General features: G+C 40.5%; 1 protein-coding gene across 1 annotated transcript; it reads right to left on the minus strand.

Moving 5' to 3' along the window:
• Positions 1–2,019: 2,019 nt before the first annotated feature.
• Positions 2,020–8,034, minus strand: aqp3a (aquaporin 3a). Its single transcript, XM_050050909.1, has 6 exons — positions 7,856–8,034; positions 4,237–4,363; positions 3,914–4,051; positions 3,664–3,779; positions 3,344–3,561; positions 2,020–3,227 (listed from the first exon to the last, which is right to left on the minus strand). The coding sequence occupies exons 1-6, from the start codon at positions 7,961–7,963 to the stop codon at positions 3,026–3,028; spliced, it is 909 nt and encodes a 302-aa protein (XP_049906866.1). The 5' UTR covers positions 7,964–8,034; the 3' UTR covers positions 2,020–3,025.
• Between the last annotated feature and the right edge of the window lie 6,307 nt (positions 8,035–14,341).

Raw genomic sequence — 14,341 nt, forward strand, 5'->3', positions numbered from 1 at the left:
GACTAAGTCATGGTATGGTATGCTGTACATAATCATGGAAACTGTCAGTGTGTCATTCTGTCAGTCAGCCATTCTGTCTGTCCCACGTTTTTCTACTCACTGACGTGGTCAGTCTATGTGAAACTGCACATAGGCATTGAGGATTGGCATAGGTAGAAGGTGACAATGTTACCAATGGGTATGGACTAGTCTAACTGTAATGGGATAAATAGGCATGTTTCCCAAAATGTCGGAAATATTGCTTTTAATGTTGCAGCATTCAAAAATGCAGCTCTCGAAAAGTGCTCAGCTGCAGCACATTAAAAACAGCATGTACCTACATGCCATCAGTGTCAGTCTGGTCAGATGTCAGTGTGGTCCTTACAGTCTGTCCATGACATGTAGGCTGCATGGCAAGCTTGTTTACTTCGTCTCTCGTTCCCCAAAGTGGTGCCAGCTGCCACCCTACATAAAACATACCAAGCTGCTCACAGAAATAGGATGACTAATTCCAACTTTGGACTTATATGTATATACGGAGTGTGAGTGGCAAACCAAAACCTGCAATAACTGACTTTTGTTAGCCACTTAGGGTAGCGGAAACAAGCTGTAAACACAAAACTGATATATCATCACTTTTTAAATTAACTTGTCAGCAATTGGGAGTCATGTTTTGGTCATATGGCAAACGTAAGTCTAATATTCACTCTCTTTCTAGCTCTGTTTTGGTCTCCAACTAACTCCTGAAGAAAATATCTGTCTCTTTAGCTGCAAAATACTGCACTAACTCTGTCTGTCTGCTGTGTGGTGCTGGGCAGGTAGTAAACATTCGGTCTTTGGACTCCAACAGGTAACCCCTGACGTAAGCAGCATTAGGGGTACCTTTACATCTTGTAATACTTTTACAGTTATAGTAATTACAGTTAAGTATGTTTTTGCTTTTGTTTAAGTCCTAGTTGTGTACTTCAAGGAATGGAGAGTCTATGGATCATTTCCTTGTTGATAATTTCTGTGAATCATTCATACAATGTTTGCACTACTTAAATTTACAAATGCAATTAAAGGCAATTAACCTCTTGATGGTAACACAGAGTTTGTCATTTTGTATCAATACGAGTTACTTAGTCTCTCTAGATTTGTCATCAAAGTGAAAGCTGTACAAACCTGTCTGTTTTGACAACAATGCCGTGTGAGTGATTTAGTCACTTAAGTTAGTAATCTCTTCCACACATGCAAGGTGACCTGCTAAGACCTGTTGAAGTAGTTGTGCAAAACTGTTGATTCATAACAGCCTACCAGACTCTGACTCTGCAAGAACAGAGTTGCCCATTGTGTGATTCTCCTGAAATTCTCTTTCTCAAGAAAAACAAACAATTGAGTTGGCATATTAAGCTGAGTAAAGACCAAACATGCTTCCATATTTCCATATTTTGTTGATAAATGACAAGTAGGCAAGAGTTTCTACCAAAATGAACCCTTAGCATGAAGGACTGGGCCTAATTTGATTTATGCACAGAGGGACAGTAGCCCAGTTCTGGTCTGTGGATACTGAGGTATGCTTGGAAATAAAGGGAAGCCTTGAAATAGCAGTGTAAAATACTGCTTTGCACTGCGTAATGACGGAGCAGGTCTCCTTTTGGTAACATAAAATGGTTATTGAAGAACACAGCTGAGTGAATGGAGCGTTTACCATGTAGTCATGTTTCCTGCTTAACACTGCTCGTACATTCTCTTAACTATCAATTCTGTTGCAAACAATTTTTGTAGTTTCTTTTTTAAAAAGTAAAGAATCTGAAGTCTAAATCAAATCAAAATATGTATTTCAATCTGCTAAGAAGAGAACTGATGCACATCTGGCCCACCCTTCCCCATCTGTCCCACTCCTGGCCCACCACAAGCAGTGCAAACTTTTTTGAACACTTAGTGTGCTGTAATTTTCTGGTGTAATCTGATTACAACCCAGCCCCCACCCACTCTGAAAATGAGAAGCATTGGTGACGAACAATAATGAACCGTAACAAGAATGTAACACGACCCACATTCATGCAACAATCAAAAGCAGAACTTTATTGTATCAGTACAAAAGCATTTCCCCTCAACCTACATACAATTCACCAGGGTGCTCACAGTCTAGCACCCGACCATACACAAGGTACAAACACATCATTAGGCATAAACTAAATTACAATTTTAAGATAGATTGTTAATATTGTGCTGTACATTGTCATTTGTTAACACACTTCTGATATTTTCAAGCATTAAAACTAGAAGGCTTCTTCTGACAACATTTGGTTGATACAAAGGGGAAATGATCAAGTTTGTTTAAGGATTGCTGGTTAGGACTTTAACGGGGCAAAAGAGTGTCTATAAAAAGCCAGTAGCTTTAATATAGCTGCTCTTGTATAGCCGTGGTGAAGGGAGGAATGCTGTGGGAAGGATTTAGCTTCACCACCATGTGTCAGCTCTAAACAACAGAGTTGACGTAGTCTACATTGATTGCATAATTTCCTGTACTGTACTTAAAATGTACAGTATTCTTCAATATTTGGACTTTAGGCTGGAGTTTGACATTTTAATTTTCCAATCTTCTAACAATTTCCCTGATTCAGATGTTGACAGTGAAAGGTTTTGGACTGCATTGTTAGTGACTTGAAAAGACATATATCTGATTAAATACATTTACTATGTAAAATTATATTTAAAAAAGTTATATAAAACCACTGGTAAAAGCATACAATACTGTTAAACTGGAGACACTAAGATCCAAATGTCGATCTCCTAAAAGAATTAATGTAATTCTGTGTTTCTGAAGTTGTGTTTCTCCCCTCCGCGCTCACACACAATCGTTCCTCTACAATATAATACAATCATATGATAATGTAAAGAAAGTGGCCTGTTTTCACAAACACACAGCTATTTTGGGAGATTCCTCAACAGCTGTGAAGGGGGTTTGGAAAAAAACAGTTGTGGCTGGAAGGAAAAATGCTGGTGTGTATTGGTATTTACAAAATGTGCATGTGTAAGAGTGTGTAGCTCTCTAACGCACTCAGAGCATCTCTTTGGAAGTGTCTTTGGGTTTGTCGTTGGAGTTGATATTGGTGAGTCGGACATTCTCCTCTTCTGCCCTCTTCTGGTCACGTGCTTCTCCCTCCATGTGGAAGCCAACCATCAGCTGGTAGATCATCACACCGATGATGGTGCCAAGGAATGGGGCAAAAACTGGCACCAGGAACCAGCCCTTCCTCACCCTGAGGAGTGACAAATAAAAAAAATGTTTTTACTTTACAATGTCAATAGATAGTGAGCACTGTGAGAGTGTTGCATAGGAGAAAAAGAGAAAATGCCTCAAAATCTGTGCACTTACGTGAAAACTTCACTGCCCCACCCAGCCATGGCTGTGAAAAGACGTGGTCCAAGGTCTCTGGCAGGATTGACAGCATAGCCAGAATTAAATCCCATAGACAGTCCAATGACCAGAACCACAAATCCCACAGTGAAGGCCTCCAGCCCTTGGGGGATGGGGTTGTTGTATGGATCCACAATAGCCAGAATGCAAACAATCAGCGCTGCCGTGCCGATGATCTATGTTAGAGAGAGGCACACATGAGAGGAAATTATGAGTTGGACACTGTGAGATTAAAATTTAGCGTGTGATAGCTGTTTTTTCACATTTCAAAAGCGTACCTGATCAAAGAAGCCGTTGACAAGGGTGAGATGCTTTCCAGGGTAGGTAGCAAAGATGCCAGCTGTGGCTTTAGGCCCAGTCACATTGAAACATCCAGGATGGTCCCACAGGGCGTCTAAAGGAATAACAACAACATAGCATAAAGCATTTTGTGTTCAGACCGCCGTTCTTTAAATGACACACTTAGACTGTGTGCAGCCTGAAATACAAATCTGTTTACTTGGTTGTACATCTGGAGTCATCCCTTACCGTAGTACATGCCGAAAATGATGGCAGCGCCAAAAAAAGCACCGATAGTCTGAAAGAGGAAGTACATGGGGAACTTTCTCCAGCGCTCTCTTCCGAGCAGACACAGGGCAAAGGTCACAGCGGGGTTCAGATGGCCACCTGAAAATGTACACGGTGCCAATATGTCAGTCAATATTATAGACCGTGAACATAGAGTGCAATGTTACATAAACAGAGGAAAAAATGCTCTGACTCTAGATGTATTAACACAAGGTACAAAGCTGCACCCATCATAAAACCAAGTGAGTCAGGTAGTATAATTTTCAAAAAGGTGCTTTGTGTACCTGATATCTGGCCACAGATCAGGATGCCTAACATGGCAGCAAAGCCGAAGGCAAAGTTGACTGTGAGGAACATGCCATGGGAACCACCGCTCAACACCAGCTGGGCCACAGCACCGCAGCCAAACATCTGGAGAGAGAGAAGAAAAGCAGGTTTACGCTGGGTCCCAATAACTTCTTGTGCACATAACCGCTTTTAAATTGTTTCTGTAGTAGAGACAAGTAATCAAGTGATGATGCTGTGCTGTGTGTGATATTCATGTGTGATTTGAAAGAGGAGAAAATACAGAACGGCTGTAGTGCAAAGTTTTGTGCACTACACACTAAACGTGTTCAGCATCTCAGTGTTTAAAAAAACCATGAATACTGTACTTTGTCTGTGGATCAAGGTCAAGGTTAAGCCGAGGGTTAAGCAAGAGGTGCAATGAGGCTCTGCGATCATTATCAGTGAAACCAGTGGAACAGAGCCCCATTTAATAAGCTCTATTGTGTTCATAATGGCACACTGGAGAAAAGTATATTACAGAGAGGTCAAGGTTGACCTTGATTGGGGAGAACTGTCGCTGCTACTGCCCAGCAGATTTATCTGGGAAGGAAAAAAAAACTGAAGTTCTGTTTCCACTTTGGACGAAGGAAATGAGGAAAACATCTGTGCTCACGGGCAACGTGACTGATTCTGTCAAAAGAAGAAGGATTTAAAGAACGTCTTTAGATGTAGGAGGAGGACTACCAAGCAGGTGCCATAATGTTTATTCTGCATACCATGTGATTATATGTGTGTGTCCCTGTGTCCTTTTTTGTATGTGTCTGGTAAAAGGCATATGTGTGGTCCGTGCCTAGGTTACTGCTCTTTAAGCCCCCTGATGAGGATACTTTTCAGTCAGACCACAGGACTCAGATGTTGAGGTTAGCTCGAGGGAACCACACTCAGAGGGACTGGCGCCTGAGGGGAGTTCATCATCACTGGGCTCAGTCTAAACTCTTTTCCACCCCTGATGAAGCCAGCCATTACTGGAAAAAGTCACTACGTAAATCAACCCCATGTTAAAATTGTGCTTAGTTTTGTTTTTGGAGTGTGGGGGAATTTCTCCTTGATGTTCTGCCACGATAGGCTCGCGTGATGTGACAATAAAAATTCAAAAACTCAAAAAACTTTTCACTTCACCGACTTTTTCTTAATGTCAGAGGCATCAGATTGCAAATGATGGTCCGGTAGCTGGCACCAACTTCTTCACTTAGATCACATTCCACTAGAAAGGTCTTATTTAAATCTGACACTGAATCTGGGAGAAGCGAGTATTATTTATAACTCTAAAGAGCTCATATTCACGACCATGCAAGTTGCCCTAATGCTGTCGTATAGTTACCGCACGCCACCACCTCCTCCAACCAACACTCAATTGGCTGATTCAGCTGGTCATGCATCCATGCAGCTACTCCCAGCTTTTAGCACAGTTGGGGAGCTTATTAAAAAAGAAATAACGCAGCAGTAAGCCTACTGAAACACATTTGGCACTTGTTTAGGAGCTGAAAGCAAAAAAAAAAAAAAAGTCTGCTGGCCTGGAACCAGTAAATCACTACCTGTGTGATCTTTTCAAATTCAGGATGAGGAGCCTCAGAAGCCCCCCCTACGGCAACGCAGGGAAGAGTTGTTTAAAGTGGAGAGTGAAGTGCACACTGTGAGAGTGCAGTGAGGGGTTAACAAAACAGTTACAGTAGGATAACCAAAGACAGTAGCTGCCTACAAGGACATTTTTTTAAAGCCCCTTTAGATTGACTGACCTCATACTATACATTCCACTATGGTGGAAGAGCAGACAGTCAAATACTGACATCAGCCTCCGACCAATAAGAATTCAGAAATATCCCTTAATCCTTTAATATCCTTTAATGATCCTAACAAGTTCCTAAAAGCTAGTGACACATGCCAAGAATGGCAAAATCAATACAAACAAAGAGCAACACACCCTTACACACCCTTTCACGTCACCTACCCCTCCAGTTCATCCTACTCTGGCAGCTGATCACTAATAAGCCGTTTGCTTTGTTTAATTTGTCACTAGTAGGGAAAAAAATGTATCGACAGACGTATATCTTCAGAGACAGAATGGCAAACAAAGATAGTGACAGAGCGAGAGACAGACTCCTGTAATCGATGATAGCGGAAGGAATATGATGTCAGTCATGTCTGTGATGTGATACCTATTGTTCTGCCACTGACTCTCCCAGTGCTGCCATTGACATGTGTCATCTATTAAACGACTGCACCACACCTTTCTGTCCCATCTGTAGTCACAACACGTGCTTACTTGTGTGACGAACAACAATTGTAATAAATATTTTCAGTCCTCGGCACTTGTACAAGTAGTAGTTGGTAGTTTCCCACTCCATATCTGTGTTTATACAGTTAAATTGTTTATATATTATATTTGAGCTACTTGAAATTCAGACTTAGCTCTGCTCTTCTTGAATTATATATCAGAATAAAATGTTCACTTCTGTTAAAAGCAGCACGCTTCTACACATTCATAAATGTCTCTGTTAATCACCGAAAATGAGTCACTGAACTCAGCACAGCCACACTGTACATGTTAAACCATTACAGAAACCTTTAGGTCGCCCACTAAGCTGGCTGTTGTACTAGTATTTAAAGTATTAACTGTAAAGCTCATTTTATGTTACGCGCCAACTTTCTGCCAAGAAAGGGGTTAAAAAAAGGCTTCTTATAGTTCAAATGAACTAAAGAACTGTCTGTTTCAAACAATGTAACAATGTTCTTATGTTCATTTTAACCAGAAGCAGCTTTTATGACCGGGGCAAAGTCAGATGACGAGCTGCTATTTCAGATTTCCTCTTTGTGCGTTGGAATGCATCAGTCCGTGGTAAAAGATGACTAACATAAGTAAAACTACTGTCTAAAAGTGAAGTATGTTGTTCGATACCTGTCAGCATTGACATTACCATGCACATTCTCCTGCACACACACACACACATACACACACACACACACACTGTAAAGTGATAATAGGATGTCATGAGGTCTTGGCTCCGGGATCCTGGATCCCGTCTTCCAAGCAAATATTCTTGTGTTATTAAATACATGTTTGTCCACAGAGCGTGAAGTCCTGAACAACCTGTCATTCACCTGTTTGTTTTGAACTCAGTTTGCCAGTGTCTAATACAAAGAGTGTCAATTTGCTCACTTTGAAGTCTATGAATGGCTTATAAATTACATGCAATTTCTGTTGCAATCGTTCATCGCTCTTCAAACATGGCAATATAAAAATTGTAGTTGAGTACAAAAGCTGTCATAAAGAGTGTGATCAATCATATTACTACATCAAAAGAAAATTGAAAAGTGAGAGTACTTAGAGAAAAGAAAACACTGAGAGGGGACAGAGTTCAACTGTTGTCAACATACAGAATATTTCACAGTATGAACATTGAAACCTTATCATGTAAAGCTTGGCAGCTGATTTTTGTTGTTTTCTATTCGTTTTAAAAATCTGTTTCAGCATTAGATGATGCAACGCAAGTTCAGTGCATGCACACACTTGTACTCACACACACACACACACACACACACACACACACACACACACACACACACACAAACACTCACCACAAGGATGAGAGTGCCAAGACACTCTGCCAGGGCCTGGCGAAGCAGCAGGTTGCGGATCTGGAAGAACCTGGAGAGTTTGTCCAAATACACCTTCTGTCTGCCCATGATTTCTTGCTAGAGGCTGATAAGACTGTGAGAAGACAGGCACTGTAAGCAGATAGGTTTTTTTCTTGAGCGGCTGTGAAGTTGGGAGGACCAGGCTGCTCTTATAGAGCCAAGATGGGCTTGGATTGGGCTGGTGCCAAATCCAAGCTCTCGGCCCCACCTCTGCACCACGCCTCCCTGCCTGTCACAGTGTGAATCACACTCTGGTTTTCTAACTGGTCCACTCTCTCCCTTTAACTCTCTCTTACACACACACACACACACATAGTCCAAACAGTGTAAAAGAGATATCTGCAGTCATGTCAGGTCACGATACTAATATGCAAATTAGTGCCATCAGATTGCAGAGTCATTCAGTAAGAATATGTTATCTCCTCTGTATGCACACACATACATTTGTACTTAAACACACTTAACACTGTTTTACCTGTCAGCGCCTTCTCTGACCTCATTTAGTACATCTGCAACCGGATACTTCAGCCTCCTAAACACATGCCTATCCATTACATTATAACTAACCCCTATATAATTCATACATTTGTTTATTTAAAGGTTCAACCAACATAAAAACTTCCAGATACATCATAAAAATGGTTATGAGAACAGGCAGCTACAGAAACAGAGAAACAGTAAAAAGCTTTATATGATGCTTCTTCTTTCTCCCTCATAACTGAATTTAGATAAGGCCACATTATAATAAATGTGATAACGTCTCTCCTTGTGTTACCTGACCAAGTCGTAACCTTATTATTAGTTTGAATATTATATATGTTTTTTTTAGATGCAAAAACATACACCACAATCGACAAGCACACAAATTACATCCCCAAGATGTAAAGACAATAAAAAATGAAAATCTCTTTTTTTAAATTTGCAGTCAGTACCTGTCTAAGATTATGCAACTGAATTACATATGGGAAAACATACCTTACTGACAGAAGGAGAAGCACTTGCACTGAAATTTCCTGTTTTCACTTAAAGGTCCAGCGTTCAAGATTTAGGGGGATTTAGTGGCGTCTAGCAGTGAGGGTTGTGAATTGCAACCAGCTTAAACTTCTCCTGGTTAGAACTCCTTCAGTGTTCACTGATCCTGAGGGGTTTTTTTGGCGGGAGCTGAATTATCCATAGAGGTGTCTTCTTCTCCAAAACAAACAAACTTGAGGATTAAAAGCAGTAAAAATACTGAATTAAGAAAGTTCACATTACAATCAGTGTTTTTCTGATGCTGCTCAGCTCGTCAGAGACTAGCCACTCGCTCAGCGCCTGCTGTGTGCCCACCTTTTTTTTTAATCCTGGCATCTGAGGGGGATGGGGGTCTCTTCCTCTCTGAAACAAATGGACCCGGCGGTTTAAACCGGTAAAAACACTGAATAAAGCAGTTTCATGTTAAAATAAATAAATAAATAAGTGCTTTTCTGTCTCCACTTGTCATGAAAGGGCTGCTAGCTATGGTGGCTGAGGCCAAAAAGCAAAACCGCAAAAAAACAAATGCTATCTAGAGCCAGTGTTTGGTTTGTCCGTTCTGGGCTACTGTAGAATCATGGTGGTGCAACATGGCAATCTCTGTGGACAAGGACCTGCTCCTTATGTGGATGTAAATGTCTCATGCTAAGCTAACAGAAACACAGCTCTTATTTATAGGTGAACAGACACCAAAGAAAACATGCATATTATTATATTATATTCCATTTCTGCCAATACCCACTGGACCTTTAATGTAACCACAATCCACCAAACTTAAGCCACCAAACCATTATTATAATACCCCCTTTGAAAAATGCCAAATGTCCCCAATCTGGATGTTCTACATCTCTGTGAATAAATTTTAGACCCCATTAGAGTAGATATAAAACACACTCATATAACTGTAATGCATACCTGTTTGCAGCCTGTACTGGTTCATTCCCACCTGTTCACACACATCCTTCTCTTTTCCCTTTCTGTAACTCACCTCGTTTTCGCTGACCTGTTCTTTTGTCCCCCGTCTGAAACTTCATCACCGCATATTATACCTTCTTTGTCTGATTTCAAAAGAGGTGTGAGAACATACCCAGTTTTAAAAGCCCACAGACATGCCTCTATCAGTAGGAAATCAGTGTACCATTTCTTTACTCTGTTTGGAGTTCTTTTGTCCTGTTTGGGTTATATGCCTATTTTGTTGTGACACTGGAACACACTATCAACTTGGATCAGCTGAACATTTAACTTTTGTGCACATATCTGTATAGATTACTTCTTATAGAGAACTTAAACAGGCTTTACACATTTAAAAAATTTCAATTTTAAGTATATCACTGCTTCCTATAGAAACAAACTGCTGAGTTAGAATAAATGTATCCCCCCTAGTGAAAATCTTTCACTTCACTGGCATGCGGACTGTACCTCAACGAGACCATGGGCAGAACAATGGTACAGAAAATTATAGATAAGTGACATGTTTCATCACTGAAGGACCCTGAGGCAGTTTGAGTCATGTCAGTAACAGCGCCGGCGTCAAACCTGCATGCGTCATGAAAGTTGCGCAACCCTCTACAGCGAACTGTTTTGGTGCAGCTTCCATGGAGAAGGGCGGGACTTAAGAGCATGACAAGTGCACAGAAATATGAGATTGACATCTGTGCATACGTACAGAGATGCTGACTGGAATTGGGTTAAAAAAAAATGTGATCCAGGTTGTGGCGAGTAGTGTGAATTTTAAACTTTTTGCTCAAGAATTTGTTGAAACTATATGGTGCTTTTGACTTTCTCTGGGTTGCAGGGGTGATTATTGGCCCTCCCTGAGGTTACTCTCACAGTCCAGTGACCTGTGGGTCAGCTGGCTGAAGGCTGCTATTGTAATAATTTCCCACAGTTGGGGTGGGGGGTGGGGATATATATGATACAGAGAGTTTGAGGGTCCTCTGCCAGACAATTTTGAGCATCAGACACTTAATTTCCTGCAGTTTAGGGTGTAAATCTTTTCAATTTTGTCAAAATAAGGACAGGACAGCAGAGGAGATAACCGCACACCAATACAACTGGGCTGGACAGCCACATAAATGTTCACAGGCTGAGATCAATGCAAAAATGATGTCAGTTTATTTAGAACACCCGTGCACAAAAAGAAGGGCGCTCAAAGGGCAAAGAATGATAAAAAGTGAATTAAAACAGCAACAAACATTTTAGTCCTTGACTATCATCAGTGCTACTGACATGGGTGCTTTACAGAACAGACATAGACACAGACAGATTATGAATCAGTCAGCTGGTACCAGTGCGTTGGATGAGATCAACTCTGAGGAGCAGAGGCCTGACTACCAAATCACAATGACCTGTCGTATGAGTATTGTAATTATATTTATTGGGGGAGAAAATGCACATGTTGTAAATATTAAGGGGGTCGCGTCCGCCTGCATCTGCCCAGAAATCTACACCTATGCCCACAGGTGTGACTGTGCTGGTGTTAACCTGTCTCCAGGTTGTTTCCCTATAATAACTTTATTTGTAAAACACTTCTCTATTTCTCGACCCCAAAGCAGCAACAAAAATTATAAATAAGAAGTCATGTGAGGTAAACAGATAGAACTAAAAACAGAAGTATAGGCATCAGTGCCCATGGAAAGTGATAAGCAGGCAAAAAACAAAATTAGGGGCACCCAGTAGCTCAGTGGGTAGAGCAGGCACTCCATGTACAAAGGAAATATCCCTGCTGCCGCAGCTGTAAGTCAGTTCCAGCTTGCAGCCCCTTGGTGCATGTCTCTCTCACACCCTTACGCTTAACCTGTCCTGTTTAATAAAAGCAAAAGCCAAAACAATTATCTTAAATAAAAAACAAAGTTAATTTTGTAATTTACACTGAATTGTCATCCATTTTTTGTGTGGAACTTTTTCATTCTCAAGGCCTAAACTCCTCTGCTCCAAAATTTTCATTTGACAAATTTGTTCTAGCATATATTAATATGTAAACATTTAACCTGACCAGAGCTGCCATCTTCTACAAAGATAGATTTAGTGCAGTTGCAGATGTTTTTTTTTTTTTACTTTTTTTTTTAACTCTTTTTCTGATCCAGTCTATGTCTTCAGGCTTCCAGAAGGAATCCCATCTACAGTAGAAGCCAGAGGAGCTGCATTTTTAAGCCACATGGTTTTAAACAACTTTTCCTGGAATGGTTTGGCTCACAGACAGTACAGTAAATCGGAAGGAGGAAAAGAACGGTGGTACCCACAAAGATTGAGGGAAAGCTTTAAAAAACAATGTGGATTTCTGCTCATTTTCTGCAATAAAAAAGTTTGCTGTTTGACACGTAGTGTTTTCTCGTGTTTTTCTTTCATAACCCCTGACGTCCTTAGGAAATGGCGCTGATCACTGTTTTTAATGTCTGTGATTGATGGCCATATGTGGCATGTGTCTACCAGATGTATCTGTCTCCAGTAGGAGTGCCAGTGTGGCAGTTGTTTTCCATCAGATGCTGGAAGACACGACAGACACAGACAGGTGAAGAGAGATTGATATACCTCACAAAGACAGCACAGTTTGGCACATTGCCTCAAGGCGGACAGAAATTATGTTAACAAGTACACACTGAACAGAAAGGACTGATGCACTTCACTGCAGGTCAAGAGTCACAGAAGTAGTGCAGGAAACTCTCCAGTTCATCTTTTCAAATCTCCTTTGTTAATCTCTTAAGATAATCTTGTGCTTAAATAATAAAAGAAAAACATGTTATTCCACTGTATGACTCTTTTTAATAGTTATGAATAGGGTATCAGGTATAAGTCCAAACTGTGAGAAAAAAATCTGCGGTCATGTCAGGTCTTGATATTACTGACTAATGCGCAAATTGCTGCCACCAGATTGTCATTGTGTGCTAATATATTATCTCCTCTCACAATGAGGTTCCTGGCAATATTTAGCAAATGGTGACTCACTCAGAGGGTTTGTAAAACTTCATAGACACACTTATTATTTGAATCCAGACAAGCAGTTTTGACAGATAATTGTGTAATACATGTTACAAGCATTGAGCATGACTTGATAGATGATTTGATTTATAACACTCTCTATGTGTTGCACTGAGTCCTGTGTGTGGTGCATTGAGCTCGTCTGGTACATTTCCACTTTCTCCACTTTCTCTATAATCATGCTGGACTGTAATCAAAACAACATGCCTTCTCTGTCAACAGCTGCAGACACAAACACATACACATCCTATGACACAGCCGAGTGTGTCAGCTTGGTGGTAAAGAATTTTTATATGGTATGTGTTCACGGCTATGACGCAATAAACACACTGCAGACTTATGCTGCACTATAGACCATCAAATGGATCGTCTTTTGTTCTTACAGGTATAAATTTGATGCCTCAGACTCAATACAGTTGGTAAGAAATTGCCTTTTTATCAGCATTACCATTTTGAATTTGTCCAAACTTGTTGCACACATTTTACAGTTGGGACTATTGTGTTCAGAACACAATGTTATAGAGACAAGTCTCATCACTCTTCGACTACATTTTATACTTACGCTAATCACAACCCTCACTTTAACCCGCATCTCAGATTTTATTGCCCCTTCACCGCTGGAGGTACAAGTGAAATCTTAGACGAGCCTTACAGAGAGCCAGAGAGTGACTGTCACGCAACTCTTAAACACTGTACACCTTTAAGTACCAAAATCCCCACCTGCATCCAGATTTCAGATTTCAACACACAGGTCCATTTACACTTTACTATCCTATTGAACTACTGAACACAAGCGGTTTTATTTTTTATGAATGCAACTGTGTATTTTCTGTCCATACAGCTGCATTCACACATCGCAGATGACAAGTAAAAGTCTTATTGTTGCATAACCTGCCTGTTCATTGTCATCAAGGTTGTGAAAGCTCACCGTCACCTATTTTACGGAAGATGATGAACATAATCAACAAGTACAGACAGAAACTGCAGACTGTGACCTCAACGCCCCGGTCTAACAAACAAAAATATCAAAAGTGCTCCAGTTCCTGGTAAATAAGTGGAGTGCGTTAATTCCCAGAGCTGCATTTTGGAGACAGTGGAGCAATACTGTCAGTGATTTATGAAGCAATCTTCTTTTTTCTTTTTTTTTTTAAACACCAATCTCATATTTTATACCAATTTTTAGGGACAATATCGCCAGAGTGAAAGCAAATTAACGGATAGTATAAATGATTGAGATGTAACTATTACAGGTTTTTCTTATTAAAGAAAAACCTGGACCCCTCTCTCCTGTCAAACTACAGACCAATCTCCAAATTACCATTTTTGTCCAAGGTTTTGGAGAAAGTGGTCTTTACTCAGCTGCAATCATTCCTAGTGGCCCATGACATGTATGAAAAGTTCCAGTCTGGCTTTAAACCACATCACAGCACTGAAACA

Source organism: Epinephelus moara, chromosome 8, assembly GCF_006386435.1.
Source record: "Epinephelus moara isolate mb chromosome 8, YSFRI_EMoa_1.0, whole genome shotgun sequence".
Taxonomy (NCBI): Eukaryota; Metazoa; Chordata; class Actinopteri; order Perciformes; family Serranidae; genus Epinephelus; species Epinephelus moara.